The sequence below is a fragment of the Musca autumnalis genome, unplaced genomic scaffold (assembly GCF_047663935.1).
Source record: "Musca autumnalis isolate F117 unplaced genomic scaffold, ASM4766393v1 scaffold_4, whole genome shotgun sequence".
Taxonomy (NCBI): Eukaryota; Metazoa; Arthropoda; class Insecta; order Diptera; family Muscidae; genus Musca; species Musca autumnalis.
The window spans coordinates 19,299,063-19,314,274 of record NW_027411977.1 but is presented as its reverse complement, the minus strand read 5'-3'; the positions used below and the strand labels follow the sequence as shown (position 1 = coordinate 19,314,274).

The window sequence follows — 15,212 nt, the reverse complement described above, 5'->3', positions numbered from 1 at the left end:
TCAGAATTCCAGAAAGACCCAATACCAAATTTTGTACAATGTATTAATTGGGTCCCTTTATGGTACAAATTTTTATAACCACCTCCATATCTCAACCCCACACACTAACGTTGTATTGGGTGTACCATTTAGTACCTTTCGTAATAATATATTACATATTTCAAAAACTTTCTCTGCAACCAATACAAAATATAGTACCATTTAGTACCTTTCCTACACATAAGTACGAATTTCCAAATGACCAGCTCTATCCATTCACCCAAATTCAAATTGTTCGAAATTTAGTACCCTTTAGTACGAATTTCCAAAACTCCCTCCATATCCCAATTCATTTTCAATTCATTTCATTTCATTTTTCATTTTATTATAAATATCAATACATAGGAAGCCTTATAAGGCCAATTAATAATGCATTGTACAGAAAATTCTACGATAAAGCTGTAATTAAATAACTAAATAATCCATATATTTCATAAGAATTTATATAAACTCATTTTATATATTAGGCTCCGCTGCCAGATGAACATTGCTAAAAATAAAAGACAATATGATGGTCCTATGGCAGCTAGCTAGCTCAAAATGTGAAAAAACTTCTTATCAATTTATTGGGATCAAACGACCATTACTGTAACCTAAGAGTTTGTCTCTGAACGAGTTATATGAGTACGAAAATAATTTAAGAGGGGTAGGCAAATAATTCCAAAAACGATAAACTCGAACAAAGAATGATTTTTCATAGATAACCGAATGAACCAAAGGGATATCGATTTGAATATTGCGAGTCGAGTTGATGAATGAAAATTCATTAACAAGAACTGCGGGAGAAGACGTTTTCAAAATTTTATAGAATTGTAGAACCAAGCGGAGGTTAATATAATCACGAAATGAACACCCCAGAAAAGTATATGCACATTGCAATACACGGGTATGCTCATGCAATTTAACACCAAACACATAGCGTATAACTTATCTGAAAATTCTTTCTATTCTATCAATACAATATGACCATGTTCCAGAATAAATTTCAATTCCATAATTCATAAGGGACATTAATAGGGAATGAGCTAAATGGCATCTCACATGCCTCGGAGTACATACCCTTAAGCTTGCAATAAATTTTCCAGTTGTCATTCGTACGACTTCGTAGATAATTTGCATATGCTTTATCTCTATTTCTCCTTGCTTGAATTGTCAGAGTCGAGTTCATCCATTTATTATAATCAGCATCAAATCTTCTGGCTCTTGACATTGGAACTAAAGAATGCAATTCATCAACAACTCCGTTGAGCAAATTTAATTGAAAGTTAACATCACTTGACCCCAACAACGGGGAAATATTGATGTTACTGAAACATTCATATAGATCATCAAAACACACTCTTCCATAATCTTTGAAGGTTACCCAGTCCTGTTGTACAACAAAATCAAACTCCAACGAAATAAAAATAAAGCAATGGTGAGATGAAAAAAGGGAAAATTTAACTGTCCCTTTACTGCAAGACGATATGGTTCGTTCAACAAAAAATAATCAATTAAAGAAGTACTGTTATTTGGTAAATGAATATGAGTTGGTAAACAATTATGAGCACACTGAAGGCCACACCTGGAAACAAGTGATCTGAAATATATTGACTTCAAGGGATCAAAAAGATTAAAATTGAAATCTCCAATAATTACAATGTTTGAAAATCGGTCAAATATATCACAATGCATATCCTCAAATGAGTCAACAGAACCGGTTGGTAAATATACAACACCCACAACCACAGAAGATTCATTACCAAAACTTTCAACAAATAGCGGTTCACAGATTCCATATTTAGTCCCTTTGAACATAACTTTATATTTTAGGTTTTTTGAAATATAAAGACATACACCTCCTCCTCTTTTAGGATTACCGTTTGCAGAATTATTTTGGTTATTAGGCCGATCATTTCTCACTAAATTGTAATTATGTAAATTTAAGGAACTAGAATAAATGCCCGGCTTAAACCACGTTTCTGATACTCCAATTACATCAAGGCCACAGTCATCAAATGTTTTTTTAAACTCTTCAAGCTTTGCATTTGAATTAGAGGGGCAAAGGCTCTGTGCATTTATGTGACCAACATGTAAATTTTTCGAGAAAGGAGACATATAATCTTTTAGTAATTGACTACCACTAGCTACAGGACCAAGGTTGCTGTCAATAGACATGATACTGTAAGCAATGTTCAAACGTATGGGGGAGCCGAGAAATAATTACAATTAAGTTTATGTAAATCAATAAAGACATTTTTAAGTATCTATTCATCCTCATTAAACCTTAAAAAATCCTCTCAATTGAAAGTTAAATTGGATAAATACATAGGGTGATATCAAAAATACTGTTTAATAGACCATTTGAAAATAATACATAGGGTGAGATCAAAAATACTGTTTAATAGAACAATTAAAAAAAATAAATATATAAAGTTAAAGATTTGCATTAAAGGAATCAACAAACTCGATAACACTAAAAGTCTCCTTTTCATTATTTAACATTACAATCTTTGCTTTAAGTAATTCTCTATTTATAATGCTAAATACCTTTATTTTATTTTCTTTCGTCAGTTTTTTGCATGCTTTAAGTAGCTTATTGGCAAGAGTAGAATAATTGTCATTTAAGTAGATACGGCTCATATCATCACCACCAAGAACATCAAAAACAGTAGGAGGTTTGGACTTGAAATGGGCTGACATAAGTTTGTCTCGTTTGTTGATATCTCGGAACTTCATCAGGATTGCATGACGATTCCTGAAGTACATAACATTGGTAATATCTTCAGGTACAAAGTCCACCTTCAAATGGGCAAATAAAAACACTACAATATCATTCAGACTCTGCAACTTGTCAGCAATCCCAGTTACGATGATGTCACATCTATTTAATCGATGCTGCAAGGCATGATTCTGTAGTTCGAGATCCAAAAATTTACTTTTGTACGACTTGTCATTAGATGCTATTAGACTCTCACATTTGTTAACGCCACTTTTCATTTCTTCTACGCCTTTAGAAAGCTCTAATCGTATTTCGTTTGCAAAACTTTCAAACATTGTCTTCATTTCGACATGTTCTTTTCTGGTATCATCAGCATGACTACGTAGACTTTAAGACTTTAAGAGACCTTAAGAGAAGAAAATTCGTTTCTCATTTCAAGTTTGAAGGCTAAATCTGAATTGTCTGGCGGATTAGCCACGCAACGTACACAAGTGTATGCAAGATTACGATTTTTGTCTAATGTTGTAAAAAGAGTTTTTGATACATTATCGCAATCAACATGAATCCAAAAATTGCACGATTTACACAATAAGCATTTGGTTCCACTTGTTGCTTGCTTACAAACTCCACAAGGATGAGATGTTGTAGACATTTTTATTAAATTTAGAGAAAAAAAAACAATTTGCGGGATATGTGATCAATAACGTCAAAGCCAAGGTTAAATTGCAAATGACGGCGTTTAAAAGATGGTAGACAATATGTCGGCGTCATGGATCAACTGTTGCTGCAACTGTGTTGTTGTTGTTTTTCCTTTCTTGCTGAATATTCCCTTCTTGTATTTAACAGCAACAACAATGACAATAAACGAGAAAAAGTCTTTTAATAATTTTAACTTATAACTCGTAGATAAATGAAAAACTTCATATATCTGATGATAAGCACAAAATTAATAGTATTTTGAGCACTGCACGGTTTGATATTAAACAGTTTTTTATTGATTTTAATGACTTTCAACCGAAAAGGTGTTTAAGCACGTTTTGCTCCACATAGCGTTGCCAGACTTTTTTGATTCTACACTCCAACAGTAATCTTAAATCCATTCTCTTTTCCAACAGTAATCTTAGTTCAAGTTTTAAGGATTTCACCTATATCTGTTCAATCAAATCCAATTTGTACCAAATTTAGTACCATTTAGTACTTACAGTATACATAAGTATGAATTTCCAAAACTAACTCCATACATCTAGCCTGTACTCCAACAGCGCTATTGTACCAAATTTAGTACAATTTAGTACACATAAATACTAATTTCGAAACCTACCTCCATATGTAAATTCTGTAGAGTATTCATAATGCAAAATTTTAGGATTCCAGCTTTATCCGTTGACGCAAATCCAATTTGTACCAAATTTAGTACCAATTAATACTTTTCGTATACATACGAACGAATTTCCAAAACTACATCCATACATCTATCTTACACTCCATCAACAATCTTAGTTCCAAATTTAAGGTTTCCCGCTCTATCCGTTCAACCAAATCAAATTTGTATCAAATTTAGTACCCCTTAGTATTTTTCGTACACATAACAACGAGGTTCAAAAACTACTTCCATACATATATCCTACACTACAACAGCAATCTTAATTCCAAATTTCAAGTTTCCAGCTCTATTCGTTCATTCAAATGTAAGCTGTACCAAATTTAGTACCATTTAGTACATAAGTAAAAATTTCCGAAGACATTTCCTTATATCATTGCCACTCTCCAACCTTGATTCCCATACCAAATTTCAAGATTCTAGCTATATCCGTTCAATATATACAATTTGTACTAAATTTAGTAACTTTTAGTACACTCATAGGTCGAATTTTCAAAACCCCTTTCGTAAATCTTTCTAACTCTTCATCAGTGATCCTCATTCCAAATTTCACAATTTTAACTCTTTCCGTTTGCCTAATACAAAGGGTACCATATTTAGTACATTTTAGTACTTTTCTAGTGGCTAGACTGAACTCCCGGCTTAGAAAGATCGCAATAATACAACTTTTCGTATACATAAGAATGAATTCCCAAAACTACCTCATTCCTAGACTCCAACAATAATCTTAATTCGAAATTCCAGGATCCTATCTTTATCCGTTCAACCAAATCCAAATTGTACCAAATTTAGTACCAATTAGTACTTTTCATACACATAAGTATGAATTTCCAAAACAACCTCGATCCTACACTCCAACAATAACTTTAATTCGAAATTTCAGGATTCCATCTTTATCCGTTCACCCAAATCCAAATTGTACTAAATTTAGTACCATTTTGTAGTTTTCGTACACTTAAGTACGAATTTCCAACCTATTTATACATCCCAATCCTATACTCCAACAGTAATCTTTTTTCCAAATTTCAGGATTCCAAATTGTACCAAATTTAGTACCATTTAGTACTTTCCGTATCCATATGTATGACTTTCCAAAACTACCGCCATATCTCAAACCTACACTCCAACAGTAATCTTAATTCCAAAGTCTATCCGTTCATCCAAATCGAATTTGTACCAAATTTAGTACCATTTAGTACTTTTCGTACACATTTTCAAAACCACCTCTTATATCAGCCCTACTTCCCTTTCTTGATTCTCATTTCAAATTTGAAGATTCCAGCTCTATCCGTTCACATAACACAAAATAGTACCAAGTTTAGTACATTTTAGTACTGGTCGTACACTTCTATTTCGAATTTCTAAAAACCCTGTGGTACATCTATCCTACACTCTATTAGTGACTCTCGTTCCAAATTTCAAAATATAGATAGATAGATAGATAGATAGATAGATAGATAGATAGATAGATAGATAGATAGATAGATAGATAGATAGATAGATAGATAGATAGATAGATAGATAGATAGAAAGATAGATAGAAAGATAGATAGATAGATAGATAGATAGATAGATAGATAGATAGATAGATAGATAGATAGATAGATAGATAGATAGATAGATAGATAGATAGATAGATAGATAGATAGATAGATAGATAGATAGATAGATAGATAGATAGATAGATAGATAGATAGATAGATAGATAGATAGATAGATAGATAGATAGATAGATAGATAGATAGATAGATAGATAGATACATAGGTAGATAGATAGATCGATAGATAGATAGATAGATAGATAGATAGATAGATAGATAGATAGATAGATAGATAGATAGATAGATAGATAGATAGATAGATAGATAGATAGATAGATAGATAGATAGATAGATAGATAGATAGATAGATAGATAGATAGATAGATAGATAGATAGATAGATAGATAGATAGATAGATAGATACATAGGTAGATAGATAGATCGATAGATAGATAGATAGATAGATAGATAGATAGATAGATAGATAGATAGATAGATAGATAGATAGATAGATAGATAGATAGATAGATAGATAGATAGATAGATAGATAGATAGATAGATAGATAGATAGATAAATAGATAGATATTATATGTTTTATATTTTTACATTTTATCTTTTTCATTATATATATTTTATCTTTTACACATATATATTTTAATTTTGTTCTTCACTTAAGCTGAACATTTACTGAGCACCATATCGGCCATACACTTCGCCAATTACTGTCCAGCCGCCGATGATCCGATAGAATCGTTTTTTGTCAGTGTTTCGGATCAAATATTTATTGTTTTCAACTATTCGCCATGGTTGGCATGGTTGGGGAAAATTTTAAATGTCCTCTTGACATTTGGTTGGACTTATATGGATGTTTTTGTATTAAATATTGGCATTGGTCTGTCGTCCATGTTCAAAAGGATCAAAATACAAATGGAACGGCATAAAGACCAGGTGGGTATTAATTTATTTGCTGAAAATAATTAACAAGAGAAATACTTTCATGACAATGGCGATTTATTTTCACACACAACTATAAGTGTTTTTTTACAAAATAACCTAAGTCGTTTTAACAATATGCAAAAATTAATAATATATGTATAACATTAATTAAAAAAAAGAAATAGTAAAATAAGAGACAGGTAAAAAGAAAAAATGCAACTTTAAAAAATAGTTATTTCTAACCAAATTGACATACGCTAATTTACCATGCACCACACATTTTTCTTTTCGATTAACTAATTCTTGTTTCATTTTTTTTAAGGTTATGCCCGAATCATTTTGGTGTGAAGTTAGACATCAGTACATGCTCATATGTGATCTTATCGAAGAGGTGGATGATGCTGTTTCGGGTATTATAATGCTTTCGTTTGCCAATAATTTGTATTTTGTCTGCATTCAGTGCTTAAAGAGCATTAAGTAAGTTTTATGGAGAATTTATTGTTTTTTTTTTTCTTAGCTTAAGACCAATGAGGGAATCCTATCGATGTGTTTATTTTATATTTATTATTATTTTTTGTTTAATATTATCATAAAGTTCAAGCCATTAAGGTGTTGGAAACACGATTTTACAAGATATTTGTTTAGCCTTTTAGATAATATGAACAAAATATTGGGCTGTGTAGTGTTTAGGAAAAACTTGTCTTGTATCAACACAAGTTGTGGAGAAACGTTATAGTGAACGGTATAATTTTGTCATTCTGTGTGTAACACATGGAACCATTCATCAAAGACCCTAAAAGTGGATATGGGGTTTCTGAGTGAAATCGGACACAAGATGAGGTTTTTGATTTCCTTTCTTTTTTGCTGTGGTGATGCTGCTCATCAGCAAAACATTTTAGTATATTTTCAGATTTTTATACCCTCCACCATAGGATGGGGGTATATTAAGTTTGTCACTACGTTTGTAACTACTCGAAATAATCATTGTAGACTCCACAAAGTATATATATTCTTGATCAGCGTGCAATTCTACATCGATATAGCCATGTCCGTCCGTCTGTCCGTCTGTCCGTCTGTCCGTCTGTGGAAATCACTCTAGCGTCCGAACGGATTGACGTAGGTTGATGAAATTTTGGGAAAATATGTTATATTTACGTAGGACTTTTGGTATTGAAAGCGGGCTATGTAGGTCCACGCTTTCGTATAGCCCCCATACAAAATGACGCGTGACGCGTCGTCGTTTTAAGGAATTTTTTAGATATTTGGCCCATTTTACCACCGAATTGGTTGTAATTTGGTACTTTGTATCTCCAGAGGCCAAAAAATATTCCTACCAAAGTTGGGTTATATAGGTCCACGTTTTGGTATAGCCCCCATATAAGGCCCCATATAAAGTACGCGTCATTTTAATATATTTTGAATGTATTAGACCCATTTGACAACAGAATTGGTTGTAATTTGGTATTTTGTGTCTTCAGAGGCCAGAAAACATTCCTACCAAAGTTGGGTTATATAAGTCCACGTTTTGGTATAGTACCCACATAAGACCCCTTATAAAGTACGCGTCATTTTAATAGATTTTGAATGTATTAGACCCATTTGACCAATGAATCGGTTGTAACTTTGTATTTTGTGTTTCCAGAGGCTAAGAAACATTTCTACCATAAAATGTTTATATAGGTCCACGTGTTGATATAGCCCCCATAATACAATATCTCCCGATTTTCGATATTTTGAACGTTTTACCCTCATTATTACGCCGATATGGCTGAAATTTGGTACTTAGTCTTCTTTAGGCGTATAAAACTTTCCTCCAGAAATTTGTAGGTATAGGTCCACGCCATCATATAGCCCCCATAGAACGGTACCTTCCGAATTTCGGTATTTTGAAGGTTGTGGTCACATTAATCCACCGAAATGGCTGAAATTTGTGGTGGAGGGTATAAAAAGTTCGGCCCGACCGAACTTAACGCTTTTCTTACTTGTTTACTAACGGTTCTAGAGATATCGCGCATTGAAAAAGTCAAATTCTGTAAAAACTATTTACAAAGAAGCATCTTTAGTATTGGTCCAAATAGAAAAATATTTTTATTTTATTTTTTGTTTTTTATCAGTTATCTAATAAAAAATAGAAACTAATTTGCACAGTGGGCTTGGATGCAATTTTCGCGATATAAAATTTTTATCAATGATAGTACTCTTCGATTTTCTTGATTTTATTTGTATTTAACTACGATTCAGGCCCAATTTGGTAGTGGGATTCGAATGATTAACATTTTTTCTTATTTTTTTAAATTTGTCAACACAATTTTTTCTTTATAGCAGTGTGAACGATTTGTTATTTTACCAAAAAAATTGTTTTGTACTTTTATTTAGGAATTTATCTTAAACATCTTAAAAAGTTAGTAACTTTTCAATTTTGACGATCAAAAAACTACATCTTGTCTGTGTTGGTCACGGCTAATGGAACCAATTCTTTTTATGCTGTTTTTAATCAGATTAATTCGAAGGTGTGTTTTTATTCCCGCATAATCGAGTTTATTACGAATAATAAAGGCAGTGGAAAAAACACTAACAATTCTTTTCTATACTGGTTAATGGAGATTCCCGGATAATCGAGGTTCGACTGTATATAAATGAGTATCCGAGATGAATAATCTACCAAATATTAAAGTGATACTTTCACTAGAAATTGATTATTTAAATACGAAAGAGGAATTGAATTTAAGATATGAAATGGCCAAAGTTATCGCGGAAACAAAAAAACTTAATTCAGTAATACCCACTAATGCTGGTATGATAATTGCTAAACCATTCTTAAAATCCCAAAATGAAGAAGTTTTTAAGATGTTCATAGTAAATTCCTAAATAATTTAGATTTTTTTTATTGAAAAATTTTAAAAAATTAAGTAAAAACAGTAATCATTCGAATCCAATAACCAAATAGGACTTTAAATTTTGAAATTAATCGTAGTTTAATTATAAAAAAATCAAGAAAATCAAAAAGTACAAGCATTGATAAAAACTGATTTTAAATATTAAATCGCGAAAATTGCTTCCAAACCTACTGTGCACATTTTTTTCTATTTAGTATTGGATGGTTGATAAGAAAATAAAAAATAAAGAATAAAGATTTTTTTCTATTTGGATCAATATTAAAGAAGTTATGAGTATTTCTTTGCATATAGTTTTTACAGATTTCGGCTTTTTCAAGGCGTGTTATCTCTGCAGCTCTTAGTAAAAAAATTGGAAATTATTCTTAAATGTTTTTCTGATGAGCAGCATCACCACAGTAAAAAAATGAAATCAAAAACCTCATTTTGAAAATGCTTTCACTCAGAAATCCCCATATATTCTTGATCAGTATCTTTGTCGATAAAACGATGTCCGTTTTTCTGTCTGCTGAAATCAAGATGCAGCTAGCAATATAAAGGGTGATTCATTTAGAGGTTTCTACTTTCTTTATAGAAAAAATATATTTACTTAGCTGGCCCATTATAGATCATTTGTTCCATAGACCGAACTAAGAAAATATTTCCAAATCTCTCTGTTTAGTGGTTCGCTTTCTGGAATACCGCGCCTTTTCATCTCATCATCCACTTGTTCGCGCCATCTATTCTTTGGCCTGCCAATTCTACGTGCACCGCCATGCGGTCCGAATTTATACGCCTTTTTTAGCGGGTTCATTATCGCTTATTCTTATGATATGGCCTAGTCAACGCAATCGCTGCATCTCGATACGTTTAACTATATTGATGTCGTTATATAGCAGATACAGCTTGTGGTTCATACGACGTCGATATTCATCGTCAACACAGAGCGGACCGTAGATCTTTCGAAGAATTTTTCTCTCAAACACGCCAAGCAGTGCCATATTTGCATATAGCAACCAACTTCAACAGTTGATGCGATTTCAATGGACGCATTGTGCGTCGACTCCATCAGCTTGGTCTTCTCGCCGTTTACCGCCATACCCACTTTAGCAGATTCTCCTTCGACCTTCATAAAGGTATCAGTTACTTCTTTTACTGGTCGTCCCATGATGTCTGTAACATCAGCATAAGCAAGTAACATGTGGCTATTGGTGTAGATTGTGCCACTTCTTTTGACGTTTGCCTCTCGTATAACCTTTTTAGCAGGATGTTGAAAATATCACACGAAATTCTGTCTCCTCGCTTGAAACCTCTTTTGGTACAAAACTCTTCGGATATGGTCTTTCCTATTTTAACTGAAGATCTTGTGTCAGTTGGAGTGATTTTACAAAGCCGAATGAGCTTTGCGGGGATACAGAATTCAGACATGGCTTGGAATACCTTTGAACGTAGCGGGCTGTCGAAGGCTGCTTTATAATCGACAAAAAGGTGGTAGATGTCGATCTGCATCTCTTGGGTATTCTCCAGGATTTGCCGCAGGGTAAATATCTGGTCAATGGTGGACTTGCCATATTTAAAGCCGCATAGGTATGGTCAAATCATTCCAGATTACCTTGCTTATCTCTACAGGATAATGTGCCAGTTCCAAAGTCATCAGTTTGATGTTTCACTCTTTGGTAGAATTTTCGGACCTCATTCTGTTTCCTGTACATCTCGATTTGTTCACACTCCCGCTTTTCCATCTCCTCTTTTTCCTGCGTGCGCTACGCATTGCTACTGATTGTAAGTAGCCCTTTATGTCGCATTTTTCTCTTCGGTAGCAGCACGACACTCCTGGTCATACTATGGATTCCTTCGTGGTGGTCTCTGGTATCCAAGTACTGATTTTGCTGCTGTTTGCATGGAGTGGGCAATGTTTTGCCATTGTTCTTATATGTTTTCGGGACGAAGAGTGCTTTAATTAAGCGATTGGGCCAGTTGAGTGGAATATGCTGTGGCTATCTGTTTTGATTGCAGCTTACCGATGTCCAACTTCCGTGTTGTGTCTGTTCGCACTTTGTTTGCTACGTACCTTTGCTGCAGCAAGGTAGTGGTCCGAGTATATGTTTGCACCTCGGAACGATCGTACATCCAACACGCTTGATGCATGTCTTCCATCTATCACAACGTGATCAATTTGATTTCTTGTTCTTTGATCTGGCTATAGCCAGGTGCCCTTATGAATATCGTGATGCTTAAATCTGGTACTGCTAACTACCATGTTTCTTGCAGCTGCATAGTCTATCAGCCTCATAGCATTGTCAGATGTTTTAGTGTGGAGACTGAATTTCGCGACTGTAGGGCCTAAGATATTCTCCTTTCCAATTTTGGCATTAAAATCGCCTAGTATAATTCCAATGTCATGGGCAGGGCAACGGTCATAAGTTTTTTCTAAGCGCTCGTAAAATATATCTTTGGTCTGTTCGTCCTTCAGTGGGAGCATGAGCGCAAATAAAGTTGATGTTAAAGAATTTTGCTTTTAATCGAATTGCAGTGAGTCTTTCATTCACTGTGGGAAGCTGGAGACCAGATGTTTTAACCTCCGACCAACTACAAATCCGCCACCAAACTCATGGTCTGTGTCATGGCAGCTATAATACAGTGCGTCACCTTTAGGTGTTGTTGTGACGCATTTCTCAATCCATCGCATTTCCTGTATGGCAGTAATGTCGGTCTTGTATTTTTCAAATACATCTGCCAATGCGAAGACTGCACCTTCTCTATAAAGAGTGCGAACATTCCAGGCGCAGATTCGCAGATCATGGTCCTTGAAACGTTTGCGGGGTTCGTCAACTTTAGAGGGAGTTGTTTTTCTTTTCTCTCGTTTTTCATAGTAGGCTGCTTTTTTCTAGTGGAGGGCTACTAACCCGACGCCCAATCCAAGTTTTTAACCTTCTTATGGGAGAACGCGCGGCACATTTTAGCTCACTACCTTTAACGGGTGTTAAAGGCAGCTACCCCAGGTGACACCACGGGGAGGTCAGTGTCCACTTGAGATGAGAGAGGGACCAAGATAAATCCTGGACTTGGCCATGTTAAAGCCGGACAGGACCGTTCCTTGGTATCTTTGTCGTACAATTTTGACTTTACATATTCTCACAGGAAAAAGTCCAACGGAGTGATATGAGACGATCTTGGTGGCGAAACGACTGGTCCAAAACGTCCTCACCGAAGTGTTCTTTCAATAAATTCATTAACTGATGCAATGTGTGGAAGTGGCGCCGTTTTGTTAAAACCAAATGTCGCCGAGAATACAAGCTTTAATTTCAGACATCAAATAGTCGGTTATCACGGCGCCATTGACGATGAAGTCCTAACCGGCATCATCTTAAAGAAATAGGGTCCGACGATTCCACTGACCCACAAACCATTGTTGTTAATGGATGCAGTGGCAGCTCTTGAATCTCTTTAGGTTGCTCTTCTTCCCAAATGTGGCAATTTTTCTGCTTTAAATACTTTTAAAGTCAGAAATGTGCCTTATCACTGAACAAAATTAGACACGAAACACACTCCCCACCTAACGCAAATTTTCGTAAAAAAGTTGAACGATTTGTAAACGTTTAAGCTTTTCCATGATAAAATGGTACACAGTACTAAACAAAAATAACATGAACACGTCACACGTGATCTGTCAAAAAATGCTGTAAGAAGTGCCTCGTTTTGGATCACCCGTAATAAAATAGAAATTTATAATTTGGTACAGAAGTTAATAATCGGACCACGTTTTCATATGCACAGCCCTCATAGATCGGTACCACCAGATTTTCGATATTTTGATTTGATTGATTTTAGTCACATAATCCAACCAAAATTGCTGAAATTTGGTTTCGGTTTAATTTTTACCTCTTTTTACGTTGAATTACTAACCCTTAATCTAATCCGTATTATTATTTTATACAGCACAATGCCATCAATTGCCCATGCCATCTACTTTTATTTCTCCTTTATGTTTCTGCTGGTCCGTACATTGGCCGTAATGTTGTATTTGGCCGAAGTCAACGATCGTTCACGAGATCCACTGGAAATTATCAAAAGTGTACCCACTGAGGCGTACTACAGTGTAATAGAACGCTTTGTTATCGAAATAAATGCAATGTCGGTGACGATGACTGGATTGCGATACTTTGATATTACCAGGAAATTGGTTTTGACGGTAAGTTGAGTGACATACATATATGGGTGAAATTTCTCGCTGTCTCTGTCACACGTTTGTGATGACATAATCATTAGAAATTATTTAATTAATAACCTGAACGAACAGCCATAAAATTGAATAATAAATGTAACCAAATATGGAATTAAACAAAACAACAACGATTTACGTTTCAGTCCAGACTTACATATGTGTCTCTTCTCTTATCTTTCTTTCTTCACTTTAGGTAGCTGGAACAATTGTCACTTATGAACTGGTTTTAATACAAAATCATGAGGATCAAAATCTATGGCACTGTGGCAACGAATAACCAATCCACAAATAAGAAAAACCAACCGCCAACATTCCATCTCTGCCATCAACTCCAAATGATGATGATAAAGGAGCGAAACCATTTCGTATGCATACCGCACGGTTGCTGTGAACAAATGAGTGCTGCTGTTGTTATGTTCCATTTATTAATTCAAAATTAAAAATGTGAATTTTTGAAATTATGATTTGTTTTTGTTGCTATTGTTGTAATTCCCTACTCTCTTACATCCACTTTGATATTTGAAAGGAAATACAAAATGCGTTAAAAATCCATTACTGACAGTTTTCTTTTGTAAAGTGGTATTTTCGAAATGGCACAGAAAACTCTCGCTGTGGGTAACAACGCAATATCGGAAGAAATTGTGCATTAGAAGCCATCACTTCCTTTGACCATAAATCAACGTCAAAAAATATCAAAATCATGGTGTATTTTTCTCTCATTGACATTGTTGGCAAAAGTTACCTTGTGTGTTGTCACATGTGTAACGCTTTCTGTGTGGTTTGCTCGAACAGTGGGAATTATTTGGCAGATTCAAATTTCGAGTACTGTGGTGAGCTTGACAATATCAAAGGCATTTGGTAAGTTGAGCGCCACCAACACTTTCCTACACTCCTACCATTCACTTTAGTCGTTTACGCCATACACCTTCACTTTGTATGCGATGGGGAGGGGAGTAGACAAATACCTCTACAGCTAAACAACATCGGTCCACTCCTTCGGGTACCATCTCCCTTGCAAAAGTTGTCTTATTTTCGCTAGATTTAGTGTAAGGGGATGGGGGTCTCGCATCATTTTAAGAGGTTTAGGGACGTACGCATGGTAGTTTTCAGGTGCAACGTGACAACGAGCGAAAACTACTACCAAGAAACTCAATCCCCGGCAGCGGGTTGTATCGTACCGCATTGAGCCGTAACCATACAACATCAGCGTTCAGGCCAGCGGCCATATCCCGGAATGATTGCTCCAAATTCTTTTGGTACTTGCCGGGACGGAGGAAAACCCAGGACCAATATATTTTTGCTCGGTTTGCCACTTCCGCATTTTCACCCATATACAACCTTCGGTGAGATGCAATAGATGTCAGGAGTGGGTGCATCTTAGGGGTTGCTCTGGACTCGTCCATGTGAGGGACTACAACAGGGACCATGTTGCTGCATGATGAGTGAATACAGTCCCCAGTGAGTCGTCGTCAGATTATGAAACTCCCCCACAGTTCTCTCGACAACAAAAGCGC

The 15,212-nt window shown here is 35.0% G+C and overlaps 1 protein-coding gene across 1 annotated transcript in view; it reads left to right on the top strand.

Moving 5' to 3' along the window:
* Gr5a (Gustatory receptor 5a) overlaps positions 1–14,250 on the top strand; it is a 44,378-nt gene extending 30,128 nt beyond the window's left edge. The window contains exons 6-9 of the mRNA XM_073982870.1: positions 6,341–6,612; positions 6,923–7,077; positions 13,413–13,665; positions 13,892–14,250. Of these exons, the coding sequence (XP_073838971.1) occupies positions 6,341–6,612; positions 6,923–7,077; positions 13,413–13,665; positions 13,892–13,975 (764 nt within the window). The 3' untranslated portion in view covers positions 13,976–14,250. The remainder of the gene's footprint in view (positions 1–6,340; positions 6,613–6,922; positions 7,078–13,412; positions 13,666–13,891) is intronic.
* The last annotated feature ends 962 nt before the right edge of the window (positions 14,251–15,212 follow it).